The 19,268-nt window shown below is 41.4% G+C and overlaps 1 protein-coding gene and 1 long non-coding RNA gene across 7 annotated transcripts in view; one reads left to right on the top strand and one right to left on the bottom strand.

The window, feature by feature from the left end:
- Positions 1-5,909: 5,909 nt before the first annotated feature.
- Positions 5,910-19,268, bottom strand: part of LOC146174001 (venom metalloproteinase Antarease-like) — a 34,456-nt gene continuing 21,097 nt past the window's right edge. Inside the window, exons 11-14 of the mRNA XM_084583581.1 lie at positions 17,137-17,289; positions 12,916-13,066; positions 9,579-9,698; positions 5,910-6,030 (exon numbers count right to left, since the gene is read on the bottom strand). Of these exons, the coding sequence (XP_084439707.1) occupies positions 5,962-6,030; positions 9,579-9,698; positions 12,916-13,066; positions 17,137-17,289 (493 nt within the window). The 3' untranslated portion in view covers positions 5,910-5,961. The remainder of the gene's footprint in view (positions 6,031-9,578; positions 9,699-12,915; positions 13,067-17,136; positions 17,290-19,268) is intronic.
- The window catches only part of LOC146174000 (uncharacterized), a 77,820-nt gene continuing 75,560 nt past the window's right edge, over positions 17,009-19,268 (top strand). For all 6 annotated transcript variants that reach the window (XR_014701833.1, XR_014701827.1, XR_014701832.1 and 3 more), the window contains exons 1-2: positions 17,009-17,127; positions 17,209-17,297. This is a non-coding gene — a long non-coding RNA (uncharacterized LOC146174000). The remainder of the gene's footprint in view (positions 17,128-17,208; positions 17,298-19,268) is intronic.

Raw genomic sequence — 19,268 nt, 5'->3', positions numbered from 1 at the left:
TTTCACTTTGTACCCTTGGCCAATTGCCTCGGTGCCAATTGCCTCGGTTAGTGTCTTGGTGACCAGAAATGGTGAAATTAGTCTAGCTGATTTTTTGTTGTCTGCACTATGGATAACGTGGAAACGTGGAAAGTTGGTGGCATTTTTTGGGAAAAACTTCGCTGTTTCACTGGTGCGCCCCAGTTTTCGGGAGCGATCATTTGAAGGTAGAGGAGAAGCCATAAAAATAATGTCTGTTCGGCCAGGGTGGCGGCCACCCACCTTAGAGCCCAACAAGGGGACGGAACAGGAGCTTGTAAGGTCCTGCTCACGCCAGCCGTACACCCCGACTATAACCAAATATGGCGTAGCTCAGGGTGGTTAGGCACACAAGGGTAACCCTCGCCGCCTGGAAGTAGGAAGAAACGAAGAAGGTAAGAGAAGACAGGACAGTTGTAAGAAAGGGGATAGGAAGGTGAAACATGGAGGGGAGGACAGAGAAAGGCGACTGCCGATTTCCCCCGGATGGGTCAGCCTGGAGGTGTCGTCTGTGGGAAGCGTGGGCCGAAGTGGTGTGTTACCTCCACCGAGGGGCCTAAAAGTCCAAGCACTCGGAATCGGCTCAACCACCAGGATCCCCTTTTCCCCAGACACGACGATGCCACGCACGGCTAAGCGTGGGTGCCCGGGGTCCGTGATGTCGCACAAAACGCACAAACACCTGCTTTAACAGATGCCCCCTGCGGGGGATTTTCGCGTTGAGTTGGCGAAGCCGTTCAATGCATTTTAGGCAACCTGGTTACTTGCGTCGTAGGAACTGATCCTTGCAATTGCGCACATACGCAGGACAATGAGACAACTTTTGTACGTGAAATCACAAAAGTCGAAATAGTATAGGTGTCAAGAAATAAGCACAAGCAGTACCTTGTATGTTGATGTTTAAATATACGGAGCCAAGCCTGTATTTTTTTGCATCTGTACTTGCTTACTTCTTAGTACGTAATGAATGACTCGATGCGGACTTGAAAATACGGTTAGCGATTTTTCTGATCAAAAAGGATGACACGAAATGCCCTTGGTAACTTTACACCGATGGCGATTCTACCAGCTGTCTCAACGTGAAAAATGTTCTTTGTTAGGATGCGAAGTTTCCTCAATAAGGCTAATGTTTTGACACTGATAGGAATTGGCTTCTGCAAAAGCACTAAGGATGCCGTGTAATAACCCCCTAAAATTTGTGTTGTAGGTTCAACGCTGTATTCATCAAGACAGCGCCTGCTGCACCTCCTACTATTAGGGTGGTTGGACAAGAAAATCTGATCTCACCCGCCCCAAAATGTTGTAGGCTTGTAGTCCCTTTTTAAATTCCTACAAACTCTGGGGATTCATTCTCGTACCCCTTACGTCCATCACATTCGTCTTTTTGGAGTACAACTCCCGCGCCGATTAACATTTATTCTCGTCTATGTCTGGTAAAATAATATTATCTGGTTCTTGTTTCGCTATCACTTTCCAATATTTACTTATATAAAGGCACAAATGTTTTGTTTTTTTCACACTTTACTGCGTTGTCGTATATTTTCTCAAATACTCATATAATTGGAACATTTTGTTATTTTTCACTGTTCTTGCTCTCAAGGAAGTGCTGATAGGACTGAGCTCTTGTCCAACTTACTCTGGATAGATACTGCTAAAAAGCCATCCTTTCTTGCATTTCACTTCTATCACTGCTTAATGAACTAATTCACCCAAATGTAAACATAGAGAGTACAAGCTACAATAGCTTACTTCATTACTTCGCGAAGCTTCCCTCTATTTGTTGTTTATGCATCATGCATGTGTAATCGTATGCTTAAAAATAGATGCTTTACAACTGGGGTTTTGTTGCTCGTAATGTTATTTAATACTTTTTCTGAGCGAACTTCGTTTTCTTGTATACGTTTTGTCACGTTTGCCGCTTCCTTTTTTTTTTACATATTTTGCCTTTGATATCGAGATACACACACCATCAAATGCCACTGTTCATTTGCTTTCAAGCTGTTCAGAACTTTTCTCCATCGTTAATCGACTTTATTCCCCCCCCCCCCCTTTCATCAGCGCGCGGGGAGGAAAATAAACGATGGTATTCTTAATATTTATATTATGTGCGAGAGCCTGCCAATACGATTATTTAATTATTCTTCTTTTATATAGTTACTACTTAGTTGTGGTTGGGATCCGCGGTTACGTGCCATAACTGGATATATTTAGCACTTCGACAGTGGTGGAACATCGCTTAGGGCTGAAGACTATTGAGCCGGGAAATCCGGCTTGAATCCAGGCTGCGTGGCCATCCTTATTAGAGCTCTCGTCACTTCAAGAACTGTGTTCACCCAGTTGACGAACCATTTTGAGGCGACCACTGCAATGCCACTCATGAGCCTGATTCCTTTTGAGACTTCGAGTCTCCTAAAATGATCACACCTTTACCTCTGTCAACACTTCACCAGCTGTCATCAACTATTACTCCTTTGGAAACTACTCATCAATATTTATAGAAAACAATCTTAAGCCTACATTCACTTTGCCTCTACACGTATTTCTACATGCATCGCAGTTTAGCTCTACCGTTCCTTAAAAACCACATTTTCGGATAACCGCAGATTACTAAGGTGTTCCTTATTGCGTGTGGTCCTCAACGGTTCCCAGTAAATGTGCTGTATAAAATATTCAAACATTTTTGAATAACACCATTTATACCGCATATCGCTTTGTATATATTGAAGGAGAGATAAAGCAATATGTGTCAATCACCATACCATTTTATCGTTCCTTTACTGAAGTATTCCAAGAGTGCCACTGTATTATTAAACTGTGCTATGAAAGCGCTTTATTAGTCTGTTTCATCAACACAGCAGTATTTTCCCTATAAATCTCATTGCTAGTCGTGCATCTTAGAAAATTTTTCAGCTCCACATGGCAACGTGTACAGACGGTGTTTTACAAGTTTATCTTAATATCTCATAATACATATCCTGGACTTCAACACTGAAACTATGGTGGGATTGTCATGCGAGAAGCCGCAGTACCTTCAACTTATCATGCGACCGGCAGAGAAACAGAAAGAGGTGGTTGAAAGAGAGTTAAGTGGCTAAGGTGCAGAAAGAACACAAGAAAGAAAACGAAAACATATGAACACTCCCAAACACGAGCGTTGAGTCGCAACTAGTTGCTACCAGTGCTTGTTTGTGAGAATTTAATTCTATTCATTATGTTTAATCACCAACTTAGCTAACAACTCTCATATGCGAGCCACCTTTTATCGGATCAAAGTCAGCAGATAACGATATCGTACCTCTGCTACTCAACATGCAAACAAGCGGTCGAGTGTTATCAGCCTGGCACTAGGAGTGTGTAAAATGAATTCAGGCATGCACCAGTCGTATGAAAAGAGAGTTATTTCGGAAAATACTGATTGTCCTTGAAGCTCACTATTCATAGTCACATGAGCTACATGTACTAAGTTAGTAATCTTTTTTAGACCCGCTCCACTGCAAAAAGAAATTAACAGAGTAAGGTGTTCATGACAGCCTTAAAATGTACAGATTTGTTTTTGTTTGAGACCTGTTTTGTGTCGCTGTATCTCGAGCCGACTCCGATACAACTTAGTATTATTACCGATTACATCGCATATGAAGTTCTCCCTCTTCTCAATTGTTGGAGTAAAAATTCAGATACCGATTACATCCCATATGAAGTTCTCCCATTTCTCAATTGTCGGAGTGAAAACTCAGATATTCGTTATGCTGTATCCTGAAAATACAAAAATATCAAATGATACCATGTAATAATATATCGAATGATATAGATACTTTTTTCAGCCTACCTAGCATTCAGCCATGTAGTGGTCTCTACATAATATGCTAATATTTCGGATCGAAGCATGCGTTTATTTGTGACACATGAACTGCAATTTCCTGTTCTTTATTGAGGTTCCAGATAGTTTTCCGAAGAACAACTTGATTCTTACAAAGGTAATTATGACATGGATGCCCAGATTCGTCCCCCGGTTTTTAGTTTATATCCCCTCTTGCCCTTGCTATGTCGCACACCATAAGAGGATTCTCTTCTCAATGCCCAATGCCTCGCTGGTCAGTGGCGCTGTTCACAAATAGCGGGAGTAACCTATTTCAATGAAACTGAGTGCCTTTGCCCAACCGAAAATCTGTAAAAGTGCATCAGGAATACCAAAATGTTTTGTTCTTTTTCTTTTTGCAGTCAACTTTTAAATAGTTACCATTGCCACGTCACCAGTTCCTTCTGCAGTGTTTTTCCACAGTCTCTCGTTCTGTACTGCTCTTCTGTTGTAACTACACAAACGCGTAGTGATACTACAAGGCTTTCTGCACTCACAATAGGTTTACGACAAAGAAGCGCACAGAAATGTCGTTGTCTCAACAGAAACTCTCCAGCACAATTTTGTCTTTCAGTACGGAGTTTCGTACAAAGCTACAAAGCTTTCTTTTGTAGCGACACGGCCGTGCTTAAGAGGATGCCAGTGAGTAATCACCCTACTTTTCGAACTCTGTGTAGTATTTTGGTTTGGTTCGTGTTATGCAGGCCAACATTCTAAAGCACCTCAGGCTATGAGAGGTGGTGCATTGGAGTTTCAGGAAATTTCCACCATGTAGAGCCTTTAACGTTCACTTAGATCACGCACTCTCTTTGTGGAATTCTGACCAGCTTGCGAACTACCGCTTAAAATCCCTGGACCCTGACCTGAAGTTACGTCTTCCACCTGGCCTACCCCGACGCGAAGAAACTTTGCTTTGCCGCCTGTGGGTTGGTGTAGCATTCACAAACTCGTATTCTTTAATGAGAGGCATGGCAACAAACAGCACTGCGTGTACAAACTGTAGATGCCACGAGTCTATAGGCCACATTCTTTGTGAGTGCCCCACATACCGTGAGGAAATACAGTGTCTGTGCCGTACGCTGGAGCATCTAGATGGACACCCAGTGAGTGAAATTAAGATTTTAGGTCCCTGGCCACGGCGATCGTCCGCGGTGAAGGCCTCCCAGGCACTGCTCCGCTTTATGAAAAGCACAGGCCTAATCGAAAGGCTATGAGTTTGCTGTTATGTTAAGCATATGACTGTGACGTAATGTGATGTGGCATGTCTGTGATGTGACTGTACTAACTTCAACCATCCCTGTCTCACATCCACTCACCCGCTTCCCCCATTGCAGGGTAGCAAACCGGTTGTTTTACGAGTTAACCTCCGTTACATTCTTCCTCATCTTCCTCCTCCTCCTGCTTCACACACCATACAGCCACCTTGTTTTTCACCTCTATCGAAAAGCGGCTGCCACTGCCACGATTCAATCCCGCGTCTTCGGGCAGAGCATTCTAGCACAATAACCACTGCGCCACTACGGTGGTGTGTAGTCATTTTGTTTTGGAACTTCACACCTCCATCAGATGGCTCATTTTTGGCAGCCATTTTTCCTCTTAAAATCAATATTCTCAAATAACCGTTCTTCATGAAGTGTTATTTGTGGTCTCATACCGTTTCGACACCTAATCAACATTCGGCAGCTATATTAATTCCAGGAATGGCATTCGAGCCGAAGTGGGCCTCTAATTGCTTTCCCCAAACGCAGGATACAGCCCGTAAGCTAAGCAGGCACGCGTCATTTTCTCAAAATTTTGAGATCGACAAATAAACATTTTTAATTTCAAATATTCAACAGCTGGATCTGCAGTAAATTATACCGTGTGATTCGGAAACATAGGCCTGTAAGTATAAGAAATATGCACATGATTAGAAAGAAATATTTATGAGCACTGACATACACGGACCATTTGAGATACACATTTTAATTTTATTCATGAAATATGTAACCATACTATATACATATATATATATATATATATATATATATATATATATATATATATATATATATATATATATATTTGAAAAGGCGTTTATATCAGCCCTATTTTCGCGGCTTGTAACTCGAGTATCTCAGCCTGTTAGCCACGCAGTCTCCATTCAGGCATCGTTTCTGAAACACAATTAGAAACAAGTTTTGTTGAAGCAAAACTAGAAACGCTTACAATGCCGCAAATATACAAATATTGTAAATACTAAATTTCTTTAAATGCCTGTTAAGTGATGGAAATTGGTCCAGACTTTATGGATGTATTGCAACAAAAGGACTGGATTCCTTGCTATAAACAGTGGAAGAACTATAAAGTTATCATAAATGAAACGCACGTGAGGAAACAATATTATGATTTCAAATTTCAACCATAAAACCGCCATTTACAAATGCAAGAAAACATAACAAGCGCTTGAAACGTTTTGCTATGCAACGACTAAGTGTCATATAATATTAAGTGGTATATCAGTGACCAGTAGTTCGGATCCGCTAAAGTTTTCTTTGTGCCGAAAATGGATTTTTGCTATCTATCTAACGCACTGTCACAAAGTGTGGTAATAATTTCATAATTTAAACTTAGTATTTAATGATGGCATGTTAGACCTTGCTTTGTTGCTTCTTTGGTACAGTACTAAAATCTCATTGCTTCGGTATGGCAGTTACAAATAGTCTGCTCCAGCGAGTTCATCTTTGCAACTGAGACACTAAGCAGCATTCTTAATTCGTTTATGACTGGCTTTTATTGGTTCACGCCCTTCCTATAAACCTAGAAGGATATTACACTGTTTCTATTTTCGCTAAAATGTTAGGACAGGTTTATCAGGCTTTTCCTTGTTATTTCGAAACAAATCTTGACACACAGCACAAAACCTATAATCCCAACAGCTGTAAGCTTTAAATACATATTATGCTATTCACATGAAGAGTAACCGCTCCGCGCTTTGATCATATAAGTTATATGCCAATCCCTGCTTTTGATGTAAAGATTAGTTTCGAGTAACCATTATGGAACATGAAAATGTGTGCGTAGCAAAGTTTAATGAAAGGTCGAACAAGTGGTAGTATTTATTAAAATCCAATTTCTTTCTTACTTTGAACCTAAAGATGCTAATTTCGTATGCATTAAATATGAGGAACACTTAAGCACCGCCTTTTGAAGGGTATCGCGTGATAGCGTAGGCTACCAGCCCTCATATAAAGCTCCGCTTTAACCAAGCCGTATGAAATTGCCTGCGTGGCCTGGAGGTGATGTGATTACAATGGCCCTGGCATGCTGATTCTGATGTTCACCCTCTCACATGAAAGGAGAGAACCGAGTTGGCAGCTCTTGCAAAGATAATGTCCACAACCGTACGTCCAGCCGCGGCCATGAGAACTGCCAGCTTCTACCTGCCAGCGCTATGCTTATGGTTTTTCGCTGACAACACCAACGCTGGCAGGCGGCCGCCGACGTCGGAGTTTGGTGAACAGGTTCTTCATCGCTATCACGTTAAGAAGTGTCATGAAATATGCGTATGCATACTAAATAGCAATGGTTGTGTAACACTAGCTATGTGTAACACGCACGTAATGAAACACTGTTATATTTGAAATCTCAACCATAAAACCGCTGTGTACAAATGCTAGAAAACGCAACAAGCGCTCGAAACGTTTTGCTATGCAACGATTGAGTGTCATGTAATATTAAGTGGTATATCAGTGACCAGTAGTTGGGATCCGTTGAAGTTTTCTTTGTGCTGAAAAAGATTTCTGCTATATTTACATTTAAATCACATCAGGCAACAAAATACATGTTATTCACTTCTTGTGTATTCGAACCCGCAAGTGTGATACGAGAGGACTCGCTACTAGAAACATATTTCGTTAATGTATCTTTAACGTTAATGTATCTTTAAAGAGGGTGTCGGGCTTTGTCAAGTCGTACCTAAGCGGCCTTTACCCGTCACTCCCTTTTCTCCTTGAGAGAACAAATCAAATTTTGATTGATTGATTGACTAATTGATTGATTGATTGATTGATTGATTGATTGAAGTTCTAGCTTTCCCTCATTTATTCTGATATGGCCCTTAGTTTGAACGTTGTAATGTAGGCAAACAAGCTTAACCAGTTCGCTTCCTTCCTACGCTGAAAAATATCCTTAGCAAGGGTGATGTGGCAAACCTCAGGTCATCAACTATATCCTGAGCAATCAGTCGCCAAATATGAGATTTTATGTTAGGCATTTTCTCAGTTCTACGCCTTTGAGCGTTTATAGCATTACTGTCGCAATCAATTCCGTAACGCCTAAATACTTAAAATTGGTTCGGTTTAGCTGGTTTAGCGTCCCAAAGAGGCTCATGCGTGACAGATGCCGTAGTGGAGCGCTCCTGAAATTTCTTCAATGTGAGGTTCTTTAACGTGCGCTGACAGCTCCTCGCTGCTTAGAAAGCCGCCGCCGAGGCCTGTATGCTTCGATTATTTATTTATTTATTGTGGAACAGATGATTCTCATAGATATAGAGCGCCTTCACCGAATGTCATCTGAATTCCCACTTGCGAAAGACACAGTCATGGCGTCTGCTCTCTAACATCAGTAAATAAACCAGCGTTACTTGTACCTTGATGCCAACGTTTCAACTAGTTTATTTCAAAAGCGATTTAAATCTTCTTCACTGACTTATTCGAAAAAAATATTTCAGGAATATTTTTTCCAATCAAATATCTCTGAGAGCTTGAGAAATACTGCATATTGGTCTACTGGAATGGGAACGTGAATTCTTATTTTTGAAGAAATTGAACGCTTTATATTTCTAAACGCCAAGTTTTTGCTGAGATAATAGCATTCCAAATTTTTTACTTCTTTGGTCTTATCCTTGTCTTGGGTCTATTATTATCCACGTAGGGAGTCGTTTTGCTTAAAGCAATGGAAATTCGCCTGTTCAGGCTTCCATTCCCACGTGGTGCTCCACTGGAGAGCAGGGCGGGAGCGGGGAGGGGTAAATATCAACACAGAACAGACCAGTTGGGTAGACTCGTGGCAGTGGGGATCGAACGCTCGACATCCTGATGCCGCTTAGAGCATTTCAAATCAACACAAACTTGGTTATACATCTGGACCCTTTCTCACCGGAAGAGTAAGCCCTCCATTCACCTTCACAGTATTTCCGTTCTACCGAAGAAATTATTGCATCTGATACTTAGCTGTAATTTGTTTTCATATGAGCTTCTCTGAAGTGGGGTTAATAGGTACGTAGCATAGGCAGCATTCGAAACCAATCGATAGTCTTTTTGGACTTACATTGATACAACGCATTCTTGTGGCCTTGTGGTAGAGCATCCGCCTCGCATTCGGGAGGTACGGGGTTCGATCCCCAGTACCGCCGGGTACCCACCGGTTTCCAATGGGTACAAGATTTCCCCCGGCCTGGTGCTCGGCTCTTCTGGGGTGAAATGCTTGGGAAAAGGGGCCATGAACCAAACATGTTGGTTCCATTCTCTAAATGCCATTCTCTAAATATTTTTTATTCTTCTTGCTTGTGGGCGCCTAGGCGACAATTTTGTTTTCCTTCAAATCATACCGCCTTCGTGTTTTACGTAGTATTAGTGTTAAGAAAAAGGACCTCACTTCCGCGGCAATCGGTCCTGCGGTCTGGATAAAACTGAAACAGAAAGAAGGCTTTCAAGCAACTTACTCCGCCATTGGCTTTGCATGGAGAATTGTCTGGCATCAGAGCCGGCAGTGAAGTATTATAGCCGTAAACGCTTGCTGGCATGAAACATTGAGCGAGGCACCTTTCTTCGCCGTTGGCTTCCTGAAACAAATAACACCACTCTTGCTGCTAGCAATAGGAATAAAATATTTCAACACCTCCGGATATAGGAAAGAAATCATATTTCCGTAATTTACGGTTAATTTGAGACCCATTTACTTCGGGAACGTGCTACCTGTAAATAAGTATGAGCCTTATCTACTACGAAAACGATGCGGTTATGTGTGATATATTAACTTTTATGCTGCTCATAGAAGAGAAAGGCGTGAGCGTTATGTACAAATATAGTTGCAAAGCTTAGTCACTAGAAGCCGAGGGTTGTATTGGTGTGCGGTCGCATTGACAGCAACAATTGGAAAGCTACTTCAGTGAAAGAGAGCATAAAACTAGGCAGAGGGTTTGATGTGTAAAGCACTGCCTGTATTCAGAGCCAACAACTCAGTGCACTTCATTCTAATATAAGATTGGTTGTGCTTGCTACTAATGGAATACAGAAATTTGTTTTTATTCCAAATGCATACATTATGGAATAAAAACTCTTCAGTGCATCTTACTAAAGGCCTTGAAATGCCTGACAAGCTTATATCATCCTGCGAAAGCTAAGCTAAGTGCAAGTGACTATCATTTTCTCGCTTTTATGACAGATTTTTAACGGTATTCAACAGGGTATGCACTGAAACCTCTTTACGCTTCTCTCCTTCGGCAGTCGTTCAAACCAGACTCAAACAATTATGCGTCTACACGATAAAAATCAATGAACACCTTTAAAAATCTTCCAAACTGCAGATAGTGTTGTTGGGCAGTCAGCATGCATTGTTATGCGAATGGCTTTTTATTAATAGAGTTTTTTATGGCAGATAGCTGTGCAGCCCATTTATTCCTGCCAGCGTTCAAAACCAAAGCGTCAACTACCGCTACCTAGCTCACCTGTGGATAAATGGAAGTGCCACAGATAATATTGTGATCGGTAATGATTCATCTTAAATATGAACAGACCTGGCAGTAGTCGATGTCTGGATTAGAAAAAAAATTATAATCGTGATTGCAAGGATGTGCGATGATGACCAAAAGTCTCCCGTGTAATTCATATCAGCCACGTGAAAGGACACAATATACACCATGACTTATTGCGTGCATAGGTGGCTGGACGATTGCTCGTGCTGCTGATAATGTATTAAAAAAAAAGAAGAAATAAATTTTAGACCCGATGAATCAGGTGTGATGGACACTACAACCTCTTCTCTGCGCTAAAATGATCGTGTAAAATCTACTTTGGTTGCAATATGTACTCTAATGCATCAAGCATCAGAGCACATATGAAGAGCAGAAAGACATGATATAGTAAATAATATTTTGATGAAACTTTAGAAGTTTTGGAAGTTAATACTAATTGAAGGGAAGCAAGAAAATAAGAGGACATTATATGTATTATTGATTGCCGATAGAAAAACCACGATGTCCCATGGTACATAGACGCAAATTAATACAGTAGCAGGTAAGCTAGCTTTTTGCTCCAGTAATACGCACTCCTGACACAAATTTATATTTGTAGATCCAATCATTCATATGTTATCAATTGCTCATGGCGACGGCCATCACTAATATTATTTTTCAAAATGTATCAGTTATTTATTTAAAATCATTTTCTCCCAATATGTGCCCGGCATAAACAAAAAAGCCCTAATATTTTGCAATCACGGCAGCTATTTGTACTACCATCAAAAGGAGTAATCACCGGACTTAAGTCAAATGAGATACAAAGCAGCGGCATCTTTATATCGCCGATTCCTTTCCAAACTACCGCCAGCATTACAGTGTTATTTCGCTATGATAAATGGCGATCGAATTGAATTAAAATAGTTTTTTTCGTAGTCTCAGTTAGTCTGAACATAAAGAACACTTGCGGCGAAGGGCAATACAATGTGTACCGTACCCCTCTGGTACATTCAGATACAAGACTGCTCCTTTGCGGAGGAAATCGCAAGCTTTCTCTGCCAGATTAAATTTTTTTCAGGATTTTCTGCCTGCTTATTCGCAACTCTTGGCTTTCAGCAAATTCCTCAAGCGCCGTCCATCAGTCTATCATCTGTATGCTGGTTAGAGAGCTCGGAGCCTCTCGCAGCGTTTACCGCTTGCTGTATATGGAGCCGATTTCGCCATTTATTTTGAAGCGAAAGCTTCACTACGCTAGCTGCTGCACGTTTCACGTACGGCTCAGTTTGGCCTTGAGCCGACTTTGAGCACCCTGTTTTGCGGTGCGCGGACTGCTCGCTGCCCGGTTTTTCGCAGGTGTGATGTACGGAGTGGGCGCCGCTCCATTCTCCTGCTGCTGTTTTGCTTCTTCTCCTGCATAGCACACCTGCTTCTTCGCACACCTGTCAAACTTCATTCTCACCAGTACATCAGCACTTAGCGTGCTTCACCGCGAATGCGCTGTACTCTTCCGCTCATCCTCCGCAACGGGAGATATAAGCCGAAAAGGACGTGCTTGCTTGTGAATGAGTATATACATTCAAAAAATTGCGGCGATCTTTTCGTGATATGCCATGGGTGCCTTCTGTCCTCACTTGACGCTATGTAAGCAGTCGGCGCATGCCATCGCAAGAACTATTTGGCAAATTTTCACTCAATGAATGGAAAAAAGCATAACGCATTCTGGTAGTACTGCTGGGAGCGAAATCTTGGCGTGGAAATTGACAGGTAAATGAAAGCTACGACTTTCACAGTACTGAAAAAGGGGAGGGGGGCGGAATCTCCTCTTTCGAGCGTGGCTTGAGAGTAACGTAATTACCGAATGATCCGCGGTAATAAAATTGTTTTTTTTTTTTATTTCAAATTTCTAGCGCAGTCAGCTTGCGTCACTCATCAGAGCCTAGTAAGGAAATGGATTTTTCACACTGGAGGCGCTGACATTAGCAGAGTACCAGTGTTGTTTTTTTTGTTATATAATTTTCGGTCACTCGTTTTGTGTATACAATTATTGCGATTAATGCAAGTGGTCGGTCTATATTTGCGTTATAATACACTGTGATATTTTATTTGATACGGATTTTGATATTATGCCATAACATTTTATGGTCCACATTTTCTAATATATGACACATAAGGCACGTAAGCTTTTTGGCAGGTTTAGCAATAGGTTATGCCTGGAAATTGAGCGCAATTTTGATTATTGAGTGTACGATTCACACTAAATCTGCCCAAAATATAAGATAAGATAAAAACATAACAGCCTATTTTTGTCCTAACAAATACTTACTGCCATAAAACGTGTGCCCGAGACTGTGGGAAATGCCAGCTTACAAACTCTGTCTCTGCTGAGCATATCACCAGGAAATTTCTTATCGAAGTATTTCGATCGTATTTTCCTTTTCGTGGTCTTGATGCGTAGGCATGCTCCTTGAGTAGACCTACGAAAGTACAGTACACTTCTATTAACAGACGCCGGGAAATATACATTATAGGGCACAACCCTCTTTGCGAAGCTATACAGCCCATTCAATTCATTGCATCATAACAGCAGTGAAAAAAATGAATTCACTTCATCAAACGGAAGACCCTTTCGTTGCCACAAAGTAGCCATAAATCTCTCTGAATGAACCTGGATGAAGGTCAGCCTTAGCCAGCAGCTTGGCGATTGAACAGACGCTTCCCACGCACTCTTCCCATCTAGGGCGTATTATACCATCTATCATGCTTTCACTCGACAAAAATGCGAGACTTTGTCTGCGGCGACAGTGAGCTCACCACGTCCTACACGATTGCGTAATGCTGAACACCGGTATCAAGACCGTAATACAATCGAAGCGGTATTCATGCACATCGTTCAGCTTTTCTCTCCGGGTGCACACAGGCTGAACCTTGGCTTGGATCACTACGTCAAGCACTTTCGCTTCCGATTGCAGCCATTTTCCTGAGCGATGAGTTTAGGAGAAATCCAGAAGTGTATTAGAAAGAGCCGGTAGCAATAAATAAATCTCGATACTCCTTCCGAGAGAAACATTCATTGCAAACCCGAAAAGATGTTCAAAAAAAGGAGGGAAGCAACTACATTAGAATGTGTTTTTTTTTTCCTTTCTGACTCTCTGTCGGAAACCATGTCCATTAATTTCTACTTCTACTTTTTCTATATATTTGCATTTAAGTCCATGTCTAATCTCTTGTCTTTCTTCCTAGTAGCCTTGATAACTGACCGTGCAAGGACTCAAACCTTGCGACAGTTAGGGCCTTCTCTGTATAACATCTATCACAATATAGCATATTTTATTATTGCTGTGTTTGCAATTTAATTCGGTCAAAAGGGATGGTATGTTTTGTTTCTCAGCCGGAAACTGATGTGAATTTTTTTTTTTTGCCACAGGAATACTATATAGAGCAGGAATTAGAAATCCCAAAGGAATATCAATAAACAATACGCACTTATTTCTGTATTTGCCACTAGAGTAATCAGATTACTGGAGCCGTTTCTAAGACATACACAGTTATACTATTGGCTGTGGTTTAGCTCTGGGTACATCTAGTTGAATTGCGAAATTAACGGCTTCATGACTGCGCTTGTTTTTGCAGCTCGTGGTTAAGCGTTTGGTTTAGCCCTGTTGTAAGACAAGAGAAGGAGGAGGAGGAGGAAGATGAGGAGGAAAGGCAGGGAGGTTAACCAATAAAAGAAACCGGTTTGCTACCCTGCACTGGGGGAGAGGGGATGAGTGGATATAAGAGTTGAGAGAGGGATAGTTGAAGTTAGTACAGTCACATAACAGACACACCACATCACGTGACGTCACAGTCATGTCATAGCACACTCATAGTCTTTCGATTAGGCCTGTGGTTCTCATAAAGCGGAGCAGAAAACAAGACAAATTGTTCAGGTAAAGACTATGTTTTTATCCTTTACACCGATGATGACGCTGCTATGATCAGTGAAGTAGTGAGACCTCGTTTCACTCTTCTGACGACGTGCTTTGTATCTGCCGAGGCTCTCTGTAAAACCAAGTATAAACTGCTTCCCTAATATGAGGTTGTTTCAGATTGGTGCTGGCTCAACTCGAGTAGAAACCGCTCCTCTGCCGCTTGAACGAAGGTGGAGTTCTTTCCTTTAATAAAGTATCCCGTCGCGATAACTAACTCTTTTTCAGTTCGGTTAGGCATTCAGGTAGCCAGAATATCCAACGCAGTTTCAACGCTGGCCTGGGGAGATATGTGCACCCTGGTTACTACGATGAGCTGAAAGAACCAGCCCACATATAAATCTCCGCTTAAGGAAGCCGTATTAACGAGCCTTAGCGTTCTATAGGGGTAACGCGAATACCCCGGTCATGGCAGGCCAATTCTGACACAACCGTCCCATGTGAAACGAGGGACCCAAGTTGGCAGCTCCTGCCTTTAGCGGCTACGGCATACGAGCATACGCGACGAGCCGGGCTGGCTAGCGTATTGTTCCTTTCTCAACAATATTTGTTTCACAAGGAATAAAAAGGCATATATATTATGCCAGCGTCTGACATTTTAGAACACTCTAACCTCTTTAAGCCCTTGCGGTAAATGCTTCATTGCTAAATTTTGAATGAAACTGAGCAGCAAAACGTAAAAACAAAGAAGCTAAACGAGTGCTTACATAGGTATATCCGTATAATCGTTTACAGTTCCGTAACTGAACACTGTTGACAGGTTTGTTCTGTAGCGAGAACTATACTACGCCAGCCACTTCGCCGTGGTCGCACTGACCATGAGCCGTTGCCTAGCAACCGCCTCAGCTGGCGGTGCCGCTGGGCGTGGCCTAAGGACAACGTGAATGTAAGGGTCTTGGCAGGCTCATTGTGATATCACTCTCCCTTATGAAAGGAAGGAGAGGCCCGAGTTAGCAGTTCGTGCCAAACGTAATGTCAGTGCTCAGCGATGTCAGCTGCCAGCTACCGCCTCCCACGTAACGAAAGGTTTAAGAACCGCTTACTTCCATGATTACCCAAAAGCTAAACGACAGCTAATTTCAAACTAAACTAGTCACGAACTAGTACTAATTAGTCATTAGTGAAAACTAGTAATGAGTAATGACTAGTCATTACACATGACATCCTTATATGGTTGCGTCATCGGATGTTACGTCATCGTGTAGTTCATGCGTGCATGGCTAATAATCATAAGTGACATCATTATAACACGTCATATTCGGTCATGACGTCACGACTGGTGATGACGTCCCCTAGCGAAGTTTAACCCCGCCGGGCGTTCGACCCAGAAGTCTGGGCGGCACCAATCAATTGGCACTTCCTCTAACGCCGTGCCACACAGCATATAGAAGCAGACTCAGAGCGGCAGACATCAGCGGCGTTTCAAATTCGTTTACAGGAAAGCAAAGGCGCAGTATCGGTCACAATTGTCCCCGAACCCTTTAAGGGAAAGGAAAAGGAGAAAGTTGGGATAACAGACGCTTTCGTCTCATAGCACTGTAAAGGTGAAAAATTCCATTTATGGCATAAATAAGGGTGGAATCGTAATAATAATAATAATAATAATAATAATAATAATAATAATAATAATAATAATAATAATAATAATAATAATAATAATAATAATAATAATAATAATAATAATAATAATATGTGCAAAGGCCACGTACGTTTTCAGGCCAAACCTAAGCGTAGCCATGCAGACAGCTCTCGCGTAACTCCAGGTTTAACCACGAGCTAAACCACAACTAATATTTGTTTCTTTTTTATCATCTGCCTCTTCCAGTCAGTCGTCCACCGACTTTAGTGGTGTTCCTTCTTTCTGCCTCTATTATCATTGGTCCGAAGTAAATTCTGCAATATTATATGTTTAACAGATTATCTCTCGGGAGAAGGGGAAGATGTATACTAGCCTTGTTTTCTGATATTGATCACTGGGAAACCCCCAGACCAGTTCGCAAGAGGTCAAGCACTCATTAAAAGCAGAGTGGGCATGCAACAACATCCGGAATCCAATATAGCACCTCCTAAAGGACAGGTGAATGCTCTACCACAAATCTACCGCTTTGCTTTGGTACTTGAACATGAGGGGCGCCTTTTGGAAAAATCTGAACGAAGGCAAGGGTTTCACAGATCTATCTACATCCTTCTAACGCCCTAATGTCTTTTATATTCCATATTATTAACTGGAAGGCTCCGAGAGGGTCAAAGCGACAGCACTTTAACACTATTTGTGAATTGTTACGGCGTTTCAGGCTTATTTATTATAGGTGTGGTTCCACTACATGAACATTCGCGCTATGTAACCTTTTCTATCATTTTTGTCTTCCAAAGCAAGACTTTTTGTGTGCTTATATGCGTGTATTGGATCGGTGTCTGTGCTGTAATCTGCCGAGAATTCTCTGCTTTCAGTTTAATGTCCCACTAACCTCGCAAATGCATCTGCACTGCTAGAGGAATTATCGCACATTCTCCAAGTCCTGATACTCTTCAGAAGCTCCTGGCGGGCTCCTCAGTAAACGAGTCAGGTAACTTACCACACCAGCCAGGTGATCATCTCGTTACAGCAGTGAGAAAATTTCATACTCCTACTGTCTTCTTCTTTGTAGCTCATGATGAAGCCATTGTTCCAAGGACAGTTGACAGCTGTAAAGGAGCCAGAGGACGTGCCATCGTGGGGGCAGCCTAGCCTATTACGGTGAGGAAAACATAGGGCATTGATGAAGTAACAAATACGAATAAATTCAATTTTCAAGCCTTCGCTATGCTTACGGAAGTACCTCAACTATATGCATATGAATGCGCTCAACATCTTCACCACCGCGTGGCTACACATTGGGACTAGTTAAAGCAAGAAATGTGATATATAGGGCAATCTTCATTAGATAAATGTTGACAAACATGGTAAATTTTTCAAGGCCTAAATGTAGCTCTGCAGTGCAGGTACTATGCGCGCAGTTGTCAGCCTGACATCTAGGACGTACTGTACGGTCACCATACATACCTAAAGCGTCATGAGCCGCGGTGCCGGAGGTGCCACGGCGGGATTATGACGGTGGTATGTACAAATGAAAGAAAAAGATTCATGGAAGGCTCGCGATATTATCTTTTCTTCTAGTTGGGTACCTAAGTTCATTTCGACGCTAAAAGGGAATACGGAGAAGGAAAAAATAGCTCGTTCCTTTCTCTAATCCGAATTGTGTACCATCTGGATGCCCCTGATTAAAACCAATTAACGTTTTCAATCAGTGCCTCTTTCAAATTATACAGCGAGAAACAAGAGATTATTAGAGGAGAAATACAGCAGACATTTTGTTTCACGTCGTTAATTGCTTATAATTCATTCTTTGCGAGATGTTCTTTCCTACCTCAAAATTAGCACAACAATGTAAAAAAAAAAGTAGTGAGTAAGTAGAGAAACGATCCTACAGACGATATAGACGCGAACTTTAAGCAAATGATATCAGTGAACGATTCGGTAAGATTTTCAGTTTGAGAGCCAGATGCAACGGGTGCTTAATGAAGAATGTAGCGAACCCATTACAAACTCTCTATTAAGCGATCTTATTTTGCCGCATATCATGGCGATTGATTTGCAACGAAGATACAGTCCTATAAGAAACGAGTGTTGACGTTAAAAAAACACCCGGCGCCACTAAAGTGAACGGTGCTCTATTTACATTCGTAGAAGTTTGAGAGATATTAAACCAACTGCGGTGTGATCATAAAAAATGTTCTCAGGTAGCGAAACATTTGGCTGACGTTGCTCTGTCCGCTCTATACTGGTAGAATTGCAACCTTTAGTTTTTATTCTTGCGATGCACTCATATTGAAATAACACGCCCTCATTCCCGACAATTTCTCTCCTTCCATGCATTTGTAAATGTCAAATGTCATGGTTTCCACAATTACAAGGCGATTAGTTTTGTCTTATTCTATGCTTTCGAATGATGTAAATTTATGGCCGTTTCTGTTTCTTCCCGAAAATAATTCATTCGTGACAAAGACGAATTAGTAACTAAATGCATTAAGAATTTACTAAGCCGATTCTATTCTTGTTTCATTTTAATTAAGCCTCAATCTAAGTGCTATCATATAGTTTTCCATTTTAGCGCCACAAAAAAGTGATGCACATTCTCATACTGCTTTCTCAATTTATATAGCTTGCCCCTTCCAAAGCTAAGTTATATAAAGAGCCTTATAATGCTTTCATTCGGTATACTCCTCTGAAGCGTTGTTCAACGTCTGTATTGGTCTGAAGAAGCTGGTTGTTGCTACAAAAAATCAATCAATCTCTAACAATACACTTTTTTTGAGAATATGCAAAATGACATCCTTGCAAATACAATCTTCATCATTCTTGTTTTATTTTCATCAGCGTGTCTCGTTCCACCTGCCTACTTTTTTCGAGAAATCCGGGATGCTCTATACACCGCTCCTGTCAATCCGCGTATTTTTATTCTCATAATTAGTCCTTATATGCAGCAACACCGTAGACAACAACTTGAGCTAAATACGTTTCAAATGCTGTCGTCTTGATTAATTCATCTTCCTCTACACTCTTGCGCTTTTCCGTCTGAACAATAGAAAACTCATTTCAGTGGTTCAATCTCCCTTGATAAAAGTTAAATGTGATTAAAATTTGATAACAAAGGTCATGATAGAAGGT

The sequence above is a fragment of the Amblyomma maculatum genome, chromosome 11 (assembly GCF_055883805.1).
Source record: "Amblyomma maculatum isolate TAMU_Amacu chromosome 11, ASM5588380v1, whole genome shotgun sequence".
NCBI classification, from domain to species: Eukaryota; Metazoa; Arthropoda; class Arachnida; order Ixodida; family Ixodidae; genus Amblyomma; species Amblyomma maculatum.
This window is presented reverse-complemented; position numbering and strand designations above follow the sequence as displayed.